This window comes from Capricornis sumatraensis, chromosome 18, assembly GCF_032405125.1.
Source record: "Capricornis sumatraensis isolate serow.1 chromosome 18, serow.2, whole genome shotgun sequence".
Lineage (NCBI taxonomy): Eukaryota > Metazoa > Chordata > Mammalia > Artiodactyla > Bovidae > Capricornis > Capricornis sumatraensis.
In genome coordinates this window covers 16,231,811-16,244,751 of record NC_091086.1, presented here as the reverse complement: position 1 = coordinate 16,244,751, position 12,941 = coordinate 16,231,811, and the positions used below count along the sequence as shown (strand labels likewise).

Here is a 12,941-nt window from a genome sequence, read left to right as displayed (position 1 = left end):
CTCGCTAGTATTTTAAGTGGTTTCACAGCAGTGGTCTCAAACCAGATACACATTAGCATGGGCTGGGATGCTTTTAAAAAATGATGGTACCCTGGCCAGTGAAGCCCTACCACAGCCCACTGAAGCCAGGGCATCTGTATTAAGCATGCTCAGTGATTCTAATCATGTGGCCAGGAGGAAGAACCACTGCCTTACAATGCTAGTTCCGTTAATGTTTCAACCTTCTAATTAGGACAAATCAGAAAGCCAGTTCTAGAAACAAGGTACCCAGAAACTTTGAGATTAATCTGAACCTTCACTTTGCCCAGGCTTTCTGACTTGGGGGGAATTTTGGCTGTGACATACCCCTTACCTCAGTCCGGTATGTTCTGATTGGCTAGAGAAAGCAGAGTCTTTCCGAACCCTCCTGTTGCTAAAGTTTGGTATCCAGTCTTGTCTAAGCAGAGACGGCTACCATTTAGAGGACTGTCCTAAGGAGAGAATACAGTGTTTCATCAGTTTATGCATGAGACTGAGGTGCTGAGGGTCTTGGAGGTTATATGACATTAAGATCTGACCACTGGCTAGATCAAATGTGAGGGGATAATATTCAGCTGTGGGCCAAATTGCTTTTAAATGAAATCCTAACGTGAATTACTAAGATGGTTTAACTGTGCTTTACCAAATGCAGATGCTTTCCTTTGTCCTTTAAAATCTATTTCTTAGATCACATTTCAAATTAAAAGACACACTAGCAGCTCTTTTAGGAGTGTTACCGTCTGGTTCTATCTTTGGGGAAAGCCTTGGCAACTCTTCTTAACTGCTAATGAATTGTCCACAAAGGGAAACACCCCATCCTTCATTTCTCCTGAGATGATAAATAGCCAGGTGATGCTGTCTCAAACTGCCAGTGTCAAATGCCCTCTGTCAGAGAGGGTAATGCCCACACCCCCTCCCATGGCCCAGAGCGCCTTCTTGGGAATAAGTAGGGAAGGTGTGCTGGACAGATGAGTCTCTTCGCATTTTTGTGACCCTGGCCTTCTCTGTTTTTGTTTACTGAAGGGCCAGGAACCACCAAGACGTCCAAACCCTCAGCTGTGCCCCCAGGTCCCCCTGTGTACCTGGACCTATGCTATATTCCCAACCATAGCAATAGTAAGAATGTCGACGTTGAATTTTTCAAGAGAGTGAGGTCGTCCTACTACGTGGTGAGTGGGAACGACCCTGCTGCTGAGGAGCCCAGCCGGGCTGTCCTGGATGCCTTGCTGGAAGGGAAAGCCCAGTGGGGCAGCAACATGCAGGTAAGAGTTCCAGGACGGTGTCTGCACAACACATGGAGCTGTGTCTGGAGGCAGTGGGAGGGGACCGTGTTTAATGAGGCACCACCGTGGATCCCCATGAGGTGCCCAGGGGGCCTGCCGCACTGGAACACAGTGCGCACTTGGACACAGTGGATTTCACACACACAAGCTGGTCTAAAAGTATTCTTGCCACCAGCCACCATGGACTTGGAGGAATGCCACTTTACCACCCTAAAGCATAATCTGCAGAGTGGGCCCAAGATTACACACCCTTCACATACCAAGAATAAGCAATGTAACCAAGTGTCATATTTACACGTGAGATGGATAAAGATTAGCCTTTACTCGTCTTTTCCAAGTAGACAAAAGCTAGAGATATGGCCATTTAGAAAATCAGCTGTCCACATGAGATTCTGCAGGAGGAGCATTGCTGAAAGTGGTCCTCAGCAGGACACTCCCAACTCCCGAACATTGGAATGAGCCATAAACCACTCATTAGTTCAGCTATGGATTTTATTTAAGTTTTACTTATGGTTTTGTATAGTGATCTAGTAAACTGTATTTTCATAACATTAAATAGAAATCCTGGTTATTTCATCATAAATCTAATGAGAAGCACTCAGTGGCCTCTTACTGAATACTAGGTAGAATTTAAGCTAGTAATCACTTACCCACCCCATTCCTCTGTGCCCAACCACACACACAAACTAAAGACATAAATCTTTGCTCTCACGATGAAATGTTAGTTAACACGCAATTAGAAGGTTTTCGGCTGTTTTAATAACTAAAGCCCCTTTGTTTTAAATATGCAGTATCTTTAATGTAAATCTATCAGTGTGTTAAAGAAAATACAAGAAATTCCACGTTAACGGAAGAACTTCTCATAACGCTAAAGAACTGAAGACTGATACAGGTGAACTAACTGGCTAGTCATGACTCGCTTTTGGTTCTAGTCTTCAGCTGCCCCAGGAAAACTAATTTTTTAGCAGCTTTATGCTGGTTCCTAGAAAATGTAAGTTGAAAAGTCCTTTGGATTTTCTAAGGAGAATAGAATATTTTTCTCATTCCCTTTCTTTTTCTAATGGTCTAATACCTTACTGCTGTTCTATTTTTTCCCCACCCCATTTCTGGTTCTGCTCTTCAGCAGCTGTTTTCTCCCTCCCTGCAGGTGACCCTGATCCCGACTCATGACTCAGAAGTGATGAGGGAATGGTACCAGGAGACCCATGAGAAACAGCAGGACCTCAACATCATGGTTTTAGCAAGCAGCAGCACAGTGGTTATGCAAGATGAATCCTTCCCTGCATGCAAGATCGAACTGTAACAACCAAGGTCAGCCACACCACAGGATTTGAACTCTGTTTCCAGAAATTCTTCGATTTGAAACCACCTTTTCTAAAAAAAAAAGAAAAAAGTCAATTCATCTAAATAAGTCGCTGAACTGTTACCTGCCAAACACTATACTGTGTCATGGTGATACAAGTCACTAATATTTCTCAGTTTTTGCTGATTGCTAAGGGAAGCGGCAGTCTTCCCACACTAGGGTTCAAGTTACTGCAAAATTACCTACCCCAGTTCATCTCTGCTGAACATTTGGAAACCATGCACTAGCAAACCCAACTGACTTCTGCTAAGGTAGAGGCATTTGTCTTAGAGAGAAAGAGAGAGAGAGAGAGTGCGCGTGCACAAAAGAGGGAACACAGGACAGAGAAAAAGAGAGAGAGAGAATGAGAAGGAAAAAGGAATGCAAGAGAAGGAGATGTAATGGTAGAGAGTGCTGGTAAGATACCAGAGAGAAAGAGAGCAGGGTGGGGCAGGGAGGAGAAAATAACCAACAGTCACGTCTGCATTTTCTGTCTATTCTGTTGTCTGCAAAATTTGCAACTTGTGTCAGTCTGAGTCATCAAAAAGGGTCTTAATTTCCTAAAACAAGTTGGCTGGAAGAAAACAGAAAAGAACAACACTTGTTATGAGGGCATGTGAGATTTTTCACGCCTTAATTAAGCTCCTTCAGTTTGAAGGCTGCACACTGACATAGTGTAGTGAGTGTAGACTGGACATACAAGTGGTCTGAACCCCATTCAGAACTCTCAGACTCTTCAAACACACAAGTAGATTGATCTAAGGCATGTTCCCAGCATCTGTGCACACAGTTAGTCCACTCTGAGTCAATTAACCTGCATGCGGAGACACCCAAGTCCACCCCAATTAACAAGCAAATACCAAAGCAGTTGGGAGTACATAGGTAGACAATTTGCCTTAGGAAGTGACTTGAATGTACAAAGATACTTGATGCACTTATTTTTTAATGTGAGACAGCAAGTTTATAAAACATCCGTGTAGGATTATAGATACTCCAGTTACAGGAGCATGTGTGTGCATGTGGGAGGGGTACTTGGAGCTTACCTGATTGGTGCAACAGTCTGATGCTGAGCATTGTGTGTTGAATACCACCTCAGGCCCCTCAGCCAAACAAGTTGAGCCTGTCTTAGCTTCTTTACTACTGCAAGTTCAAGACTGAAACGGCTTCTATGATCAGAACTGGGAAAACAGTGAATCTTAATGGTGGAAGAGGTTCTCAGCAAGTGTACAGTATTTAGCTTCCTTTGTCTTACAGTGGCTTTTTTTTTTTAATTTTCCATTAATTTCAGCATAATTATGGGAACAAGTGTACAGAAGAATTTTTTTTTAAGATATGTGGGAACTTTTCATAGATGAACTTTTTAACAGATGTTTTCATTTACAGGAAAATGCACAGAAAATTTTCAAGTGACAGTCCTTTTTTTTTTTTTTTTAACTGTTTCGTAAGACAAAAAAATGAGTAGTGTTTTTTGAAGTTCTGGTGAAAACTGAAGTCTGATATTGCAGTAATAATATTTATTAAAAGTCCATCCTACCAGGAATAGTGATAACTCCCACCCCTTGAGTCCCATAACAAAAATCTGAGTATGTGCTATTTGAGAGTGGGGCAGAATGGCTAAACTTTTCTAGGCCATCACAAGTACATCAGTGGTATCCTGCATACTTCTTTCAAGATCTTCAACCATGAGGTAAAAGAACCAAGACAAGTTCAAAGGACCCTAGCAAAAAATTTGCTTTGGGATTTTCTTTTCGGGGAAAAAAAATTCATTGAAAGCAAATGAATTTACAGCTCCTACGGTTTATTATGTAGAGTTCAGAGATCATGTTCATCATTGTTATCACTGAACTATGAACCTGGGAAGCCAGTTCATGATAAAAACTGATGTCAAGTTTCAAGTTGCAGATCAACGCACCCAGTGTTCAGATGTGGCAAACTTTTCGGTGACAGCTGTTCTGGGCTCTGTCGCGTTGCGTCTCCTGCAGACTCTAAGACCTACGGAGTAGTCAACAATCACCTCGTTTTATTTTCTATGTAGTTATTTATTTCAGAATTAACATTTTAGTTTATTTTTGTCTGATAAGTGTGTGTTTTGCACTGCTAATTACTATGAGGGTTTAAACAATGCTTCTTCTGGGTCCCTTCACTGAGGACCAAATGCAGTCTACTTAATGCTGTGAATTACATTTTTCAAATGTTTAATTTTTTTAAAAAATTAATCTATTTTTTTTAGGCTTCTCTAGAAATGCAACTTTTATTTATTACCCTATTTCTTGGAAGTCCTTAAGAACAACACATTGATTAAGGGTACAAAAAGTGAACACATGATAGGAAACTCATTGACAGAAATGGATTTCAATGAGTATAAACTCATCTACTTCAAAGGTGTTTTAAGAGCCAACCTACGATACTCAAGATAATTCTTAATAACTAGTTGTTGAGTTGGTTCACAAAATGCATTGGAAGAGAAACAGACTTCCAGCCTTCTTGCCAAATTCAGACCTCTGGTTGATTTTTCTTTGATAGAAGATGGAATTGTTTTCCAATTTCCTACATTAATTTACCATGTACATAATTTTGCTTTAAGAAAAAAACCAAACATTTTAGGAGAATTATAGCCAGTCTTCAAATATAACCGTTCTATCCCACTCTTTTTCTTTCTTTTTTTGCTTTGGAATTTAGTGGAAAAAATACACAAAAGCTGTCACTGATCAGCTGGCTCTTTAAATAGATAAGTACCTTTCTCCATCCATTATTCTCAGTGATGACCACAGAGCCCAAATATCACAGGAAAACCAATATTTATATTATAGGTTGCTCCTGTCCTTCCAGACACCTTTCCTACCTGTGTGACTAACCTAATTTTGCTAGTTCCATAAATATACAATTAGTTTAGAAACAGCCATCACAATGTACCATGTACATTCATGGTGAGAGCTAAAGATTGACACAGACTTCTAGGAGTTTTATTCATACTGATTATGTAATCCAATTGTATAGATTGAATATTTGAGTGGAAGCAATTTGCATTCTGTTTAAATGATGGGATTCCATCGAGATATAGCACTCATGATCATGACCTTTTTGGTAGTATTCTTAAAATTCTACAGAGACTAAATGTTAGAGATGATCCTCCATTTTCAATTTCAACTAATTCTATCCCTTTTCTCAAAACCCAATCCTTGTGCATGCTTTTCTCAGTCTTGTGGTGGGACTGGATACAATGACTGACCTTCCCCTTCACCCCTCCCCCAACCCTTAAATGCCATTTCCCATGGAGTTCAAAAAAATTTTTTTTTCTTAACCTTACATATCATAGTGAATGGTTTCCCCAGTGTATATGAATGTTTTAAGTGTCTCCAATAGCTTACACAGTTTAGGAGCTTTCCAATACTCATTTAATAAGGTTTAATCATTTGCTAATGGAAATTTTACCACTTCTCATTTTCCCTGTTACCAAATTTCAGCTCTCAGGAGCTGTTCTGCAATTCTGAAATTGCTTTTCTTGCCTCTTTAGTCACCTGTCACAGGAGGTTCTTGCTCAGTAATGATATGGTGAGTTAGATTAATAACTTTTTTTTTTTTGCACTTCAGATTTAGAAGAAACGATCCTGTTTCCATTTGAAAGGAACTGTAAAGCTTTTTATCATTTAACCAACTGAACAACACACCAAAAGCAGCCTAGGGATGAGCACTTCTTTGAAGGCGATTAGGTTATTCACCTGGTATTAAAACTATTTACTATGAAAAAAAAATCTGTGACTTTATTCATTTTAAAAGGCAGCATCAAAAACTGAAAAGGAAGGGAAAAATAGCTTCTCTGTACTCATTTGGCGCTCCCCCAAAAAAAGGAGCCATTGAGATGGGGCCTCTTGAGACCAGGCTGCCCAGCAGAAGGCCCCTCGGCCCTTCCCCTGGGAGGGTGGGGCCTGGGCCCTGCCGAGAAGCACCTCCCACTCCTCTCTCTCGTCCTGAATGGTGTTTGTGTCGGTCCGCAGCTGTGTATGGTATTACGTCTTATAATCCTGCATCACTTCTATCCTATCCAGTCATATCTAATGTAGAAAATTAGTTTCCAGTGAAAGTAATATGTAGTGCTTTTATGATATTTGTGTGCAATATCCCCTCTTCCATTGAGGATATTTGATGTAAAAGAAAAAAGAAAATCAGTTCCACAATAAAAATACAAAAGTGAGTGTGTGTGCTGTGTTGTCTTTGGGTGTATTGCTCTTGGGCGCGTCGGAGAGTTGGGATCTGCTGCCCACAAAGATGTGCGTGTGTGGGGGTGTTCTTTCACGAGGGTGATTATATTCTTTGCAGAGTGGGTTCCCTGGTTTTGGTAAACTTCTGAGAGGGCCCTGCTACTATTTTTTACAACTGTTGTTACTGCTGCTGCTAAGTCACTTCAGTCGTGTCCAACTCTGTGCGACCCCATAGACGGCAGCCCACCAGGCTCCATCCCTGGGATTCTCCAGGCAAGAACACTGGAGTGGGTTGCCATTCCCTTCTCCAGTGCACGAAAGTGAAAAGTGAGCATGAAGTTGCTCAGTCGTGTCTGACTCTTAGCGACCCCATGAACTGCAGCCTACCAGGCTCCTCCATCTATGGGATTTTCCAGGCAAGAGTCCTGGAGTAGGGTGCCATTGCCTTCTCCAACAACTGCTGTTGAGTTATCTTTTATAGCTAAGCCCGAGAGGACCTTGGGGTCTAAGGACAGAAACTGGAAGATCAGATAGAGTTAAAATTATTGCTTACAAAGAAAAAGTAAATAGAGCAATGTAACTGAAGGAAGATATTGAGAGGGTTTCCTACTAAATTATAATATAAACCCCCAAACCAAGTTCTCATCCTAGGTTTGCCATACCTGGCTGTGTGTGTGACCTCAGTCATTAATCTGTCCTGAATTTCCTTCCTTACCTGTAAAAAATGAGCAGATTTGACAAGATGGTCAAACTGGATGATTCCTCCAAGGGCTGACTTTCTGGAGCTCTACAAAGCCATCACACTCGTCATTATATCTTCGCTTGTTGCTCAGTTACAAAATAAACCCTGTATAACTAACATAATATGCTGTGGATTAGATTCACACCTTGGAACTAGAAATTGTTTAGGAAAAGTGATGATAAATAATAATAAGGAATTCCCTTTAATCATTCAATGATGATTATACCTTTACTCCATACACAGCAGTGGGTAAGACTATGGGGTTTGTTTAAAGGTGAGCAAAACTAAGTCCTGCCCTAACTGGTCTCAGTGACGGGGACTCCCCAAATCCAAGGATGAGTGTAGGTGACCACAGGAAAACCACCAGATGTTAGGCTAAACTGAGGCCAGGTGCACGTGCATCATTGTTTTAGACAAAGCAAACTCCAGGCAGAGGTAACCGCTCAGAGGAAGGCTCACGAGATGTTGGGAAGCACAGATTGCCCAGAATGGCAGGATGCAGGGTGGGAGGCCCCAGCACCTCAACTCCCTCCACAGAAGACCTGCCCATAGAGTAACATGCCAGTACTTGGTCCTGTCTGTCTGCAGAGATGGTCCTTTGGCCTCAAATGCCCACTGCAGCCTGTCTGGAGTCATAATGATGTTCCTTTGTCACAAATAACTCCTTATAACCTTATACTGTGCCTCCAAGTCATGGGGCTGGTAGATGGGTCCCATTAGAAGTCACTATATGCCAGAAGGCATTCTGAAATCCCTCCAGAAATTAAAGGGTTAAGCATGTGAGTGCTCAGGGTGGGAAATCATGACCAAGCGATTTTAATTACATCTGTTAGATTAAACAAAGATAAGTTTTCTATTCTACTGCCAAACAGCTCGGTTCCAGGAAGTCTTTCTGGCCTGAACTTAAGAGTGACCAAGCAACCCGGTTTGCCCAGGACTGCCCTGCTTTAAGCACAGGAAGTCCTGAGTTCCAAGAGACCCTCAGTCCCAGAGAAGCCCCTAGTGCTGGCCATGTGTTTCTGTGCCTCCCCTCCACCCCCACCAGGCCAGCTGGTCCTGTTCTAGCACACCTTGAAGGGAGCTTTTCTTCAGTTTCTGTTTCCCTATTTTGCAGGCAAATTAACAAAGTTGTGTTACAGGACTAAGACTACATTTTCTTTCTCTTTATAAATGTATTGCTCATTCTAGATGCTTCTCTGTCCTTATAATCAGTCATCTTTCAACACACTCTTGACTCATGAATTCTTGGTCTCTTGTGTAATCCTGGATCCCACCATTTCCTCTTTGATCTTACACTGTACCTCTTGGCAGTGCACTGGAGCCACACAGGCAGACTGAGTTTTGGTGAGTCAGTTCCTTCATATGAGCTGCTGCTGCTGAATCCCTCAGCCATGTCTGACTATGCAGCCCTTTGGACTATAGCCCGCCAGGTTTCTCTGTCCATGGGATTTTTCAGGCAAGAATACTGGAGTGGGTTGCCCTTTCCTCCTCCAGGGGATCTTCCCCACCCAGGGATCCAACCTCTGTCTCTCATGTCTCCTGCATTGCGGGTGGGTTCTTTTACTTGCCGAACCATGTAAGCAGTTCTGGCTAATTGTCTGGGGGTTACCAGCAATGTTTCACAGATGGTGGCACGTCATCATAGGGCATGAGAAATAGGCACAGTTCTATTTCACAGCTTCGACTGTGCCCCACTCAAACCAATCATGCACGCTACTTTTAAATGCAGTCTCATGGATTTAAACGCTGTGTGTCAACTGATGGCTTTTATAATTTCTCTCTAGTCTGTACTTCCCTGATCTCCAAACTCATACACACAACTGCCAAATATCCCAAATCAAATTTAACATGCTCCCAAATACATTCCCAGTCTCCCCAAACTGCTTCTCCTCCTAGGCGTTTCCACCTCAGGAAATGGCACACACTTCATTCCAGTTGCTCAGGTCAAAAATCTTGACCCGTTAGCAATTCTGTGGGCTCTGCCTTCAAGACACTTCCAATCTCATTCCTTCTCACATTCACTGTTGCTACCCTTGTCCAGGCCAGTCATTTCTCCCCTGGATGACTGGTTTCCTGCTTCCTATTTTTGCCCTCCAAGCCTATGCTTTTCATTGCACCTAAAGTCGAGTAATCTTCTAAGAATGCTAGGTTATATCATGCCATCCAGTGCACAAAACCTTCAGATTTTTGTGGCTTTCATCTTGCAATAAAAGGCAAGGTCCTCACTCGTGGGCAGCAGGCCTTCAGCACCCATCCCTTCATTTGCCCCTGGTCTCCCTGGCCTCATCTCCCTTGGCTCCTCCACTTCCATGGTCTGCTCCAGCCATACAGGCCTTGCTCTTCCTCATGCACTCTAGGCACGCTTCTCTCCAGGGTCTTTGTCTACTACGCTTTTCCCCAGCAGACTCCAAGATCCTCAACCTCATCTACATGGGTCTCTTTTCAAATGTCATCTTCTCAAAAAGGCCTTCCCTCACCACTCCACATTAGCCTGCAAGCTCCGCCACTTAACCTGAACTCTCTTTCCCTCTTCCTTGCTTTCTCTGTATCACCACGTGGCATATACACTCATTATCTGTCTCCTTCCGAAGACTAGAAACACAAGGGAAGGGATCTTAGTCTGTTTTGTTCCCTTCTATACCCTCAGTGACTACTTTAGTCATTCCTGACACATACTAGATGATCAATAGATATTTGCTGAATGGCTGAATGAAATAAGAAACAAGTTTCCACTCAGCACAGTGATTATATGGGGTGGCTGTATGAAAAGAGGTTTGTAATTAGACAAACTTGCGTTCAAACACTGTCCTTGCCACTCGGTAATTGTGTGGCCCTAGGCAAGTCATAGTCAGTTTCTTCCTTTGCAAAATGAGGGTGATAATCTCTGCCTTGCAGGATTATATAAGGATTAGAGAGGACTTAATTAGGTAGGAACAGGCATCCACAAAGAGTTATTAAGTACAATTTGTGTAATCAAGATGGGTACAGGACTGCTTGTGACTCAGAGCCTGGACAACAGTGACACCGACAGTGGGCCAGCAGACAATCACCCGAGGAAACGAAACAAGCGTTCTTGCTTATTCCACACACAATCTTAGGCACACTAACCTCAGCATTTTAAGAACTAAAATGCTGAACTCTGCAGAGACGAAGCATCCTGGAAACCAAAACACAAAGCAAGTTCTGTTACCACTGGGTATATCAGAGGATATAATGTCCCTTTTATAAATCCTTTATAAATCTTCCCCTAAGTACTCAATCTACCATTTAAAGCTCATAATGGAATTTATTTTCAGATGCTTTTTGTAAGGATAAACCACTTTATAAACATGTCCAGCTCAGATCTGGAATTCTCATGTTTATGCATAATAAATACACAACCTAAGAGTTTTAAACTAAGATCCCAGTGATAACTGCTACAATCTCAGGGGGTACTGTCACCATCCTTAGTCTGGACTTCCTTGTTACCATACAGGTAATAACACCCTCAAGGCAGCCTGCAATGTAAGCGAAAGGCCAAATCAATGGGGAAAGAAAAGGTTATTCTTAAGTGAAGAAGCTGTTATTTGGAATAAAAGGTGATTTTCCTGACATCACTTTGCTTGCTGAAAAGCATTCTTCTTCATGTTTTCTAAAGTAAGATTCAAAACTTATCATTTTCAGTTTGAAAAGTTCATCTTTGAAGGTTATTAATGACCTCTGAATGAAAAGAAAATCACACCACACTTTCTTTTATGATTCACTGAAACCAAAGCTTGCTTGAACCTATTTCCAAACTCATCCCCCTCTCAGCCACGCAACTGGTGGCAATGGTGTCAGGTTCTGCTGACTCTGGAGAGGAAGCAGCTTCATGGAACTCAAGACTCCTAGTCCCAGGTACAGACCCCCAGAAAACAAAATCATATAAATCACAGACAACCTAAGGACTGGGAGAAAACATTCACACATGATGCAACCAATAAGGAATTAATTTCCAATATACAACAGTTCGTACAGCTCAATAACAAAAATCCAAACAACCCAATCAAAAAATGAGCAGAAGGCCTAAATAGACCTTTCTGCAATACAGAGGGCCAATAGGCACATGAAAAGATGTTCAACATCGCTAATTATTAGAGAAATGAAAATAAAAACTATAATCAGGTATCATCTCACACCACTCAGAATGGCCACCATCAAAATGTCTACACAATAAATGCTAGAGGGGTTGTGGACAAAAAGGAACCTTCCTATCCTATACTGTTGGTGGGGATGTAAATTGGTGTAGCCACTATGGAGAATAGGGTGGAGGCTCCTTAAAAAACTGAAGTTACCCTATTATCCCAGCAATCCCACTCCTGGACATATGTCCAGCAAAAGTCAAATTCGAAAAGATATATGCAACCCAATGTCCACAGCTGTACCCACAACAGCCAAGACATGGAAACAACCTAAATGTCCACTGACAGATGAATGGATAAAGATGGGGTAAATATACACACCATGGAATATTGCTCAGCCATAAAAGAGAATGAATAATGCCATCTGCAGCAACCTGGACGGACCTAGAGATTGTCATATTAAGTAAGTCAGAGAAAGACAGATACTGTACGATATCACTTATATGTGGGATCTTTATGTGGAATCTTTTTTTTAAATTGGATGCTAATTATAATATTGTATTGGTTTTGAATCTTAAATATGATACAAATGAACTTATTAGCAAAACAGAAACAGACTCACAGACATAGAAAACAAACTGATGGTTACCAAAAGGGAAAAACAGGTAGGGGGATAAATTAGGAGTTTGCCATTAGCAGATATAAATTACTATATATAAAATAAACAACAAGGTCCCACTGTATAGTGCAGGGAACTATATTCAATATCTTATAATGAATTAGTAATGAAAAAGAATATACATATATACATTTGCTGCTATATATATATAAATATATAAATACATACATACACATACACATTTACATATATACATATGTATATACATACATATATAAATACATATATACATATACTGATATATATATATATAAAACTGAATCACTTTGCTGTACACCCAAAACTAACATGACATTGTAAATTACCATTTATCCTTGCCCAAACAGACTTTTATCTGGAGGGATAATGGCCCCACCCTCTATCACTGCATATTTTATACTCATATACAGTTAGACGAGATAAATAATGATTTTTTTAGCCTAAGAAACATCATTTGTAAATGAACCATTTACACAAACATTATTCTTGGGCCTCATCTATGTCACTGCAAAAATTTCTGTGGATGCCCAGCTTGCATACCCCAGGGCAGGGTTTGTAAACTTGACATTACTGACATTGTGGACTGGACAGTTCTTGTT

The 12,941-nt window shown here is 41.2% G+C and overlaps 1 protein-coding gene across 1 annotated transcript in view; it reads left to right on the top strand.

Moving 5' to 3' along the window:
- Positions 1-2,717, top strand: part of MAP1B (microtubule associated protein 1B) — an 89,063-nt gene extending 86,346 nt beyond the window's left edge. Inside the window, exons 6-7 of the mRNA XM_068990640.1 lie at positions 1,042-1,280; positions 2,449-2,717. Coding sequence (XP_068846741.1) covers positions 1,042-1,280; positions 2,449-2,604 — 395 coding nt within the window. The 3' untranslated portion in view covers positions 2,605-2,717. The remainder of the gene's footprint in view (positions 1-1,041; positions 1,281-2,448) is intronic.
- The last annotated feature ends 10,224 nt before the right edge of the window (positions 2,718-12,941 follow it).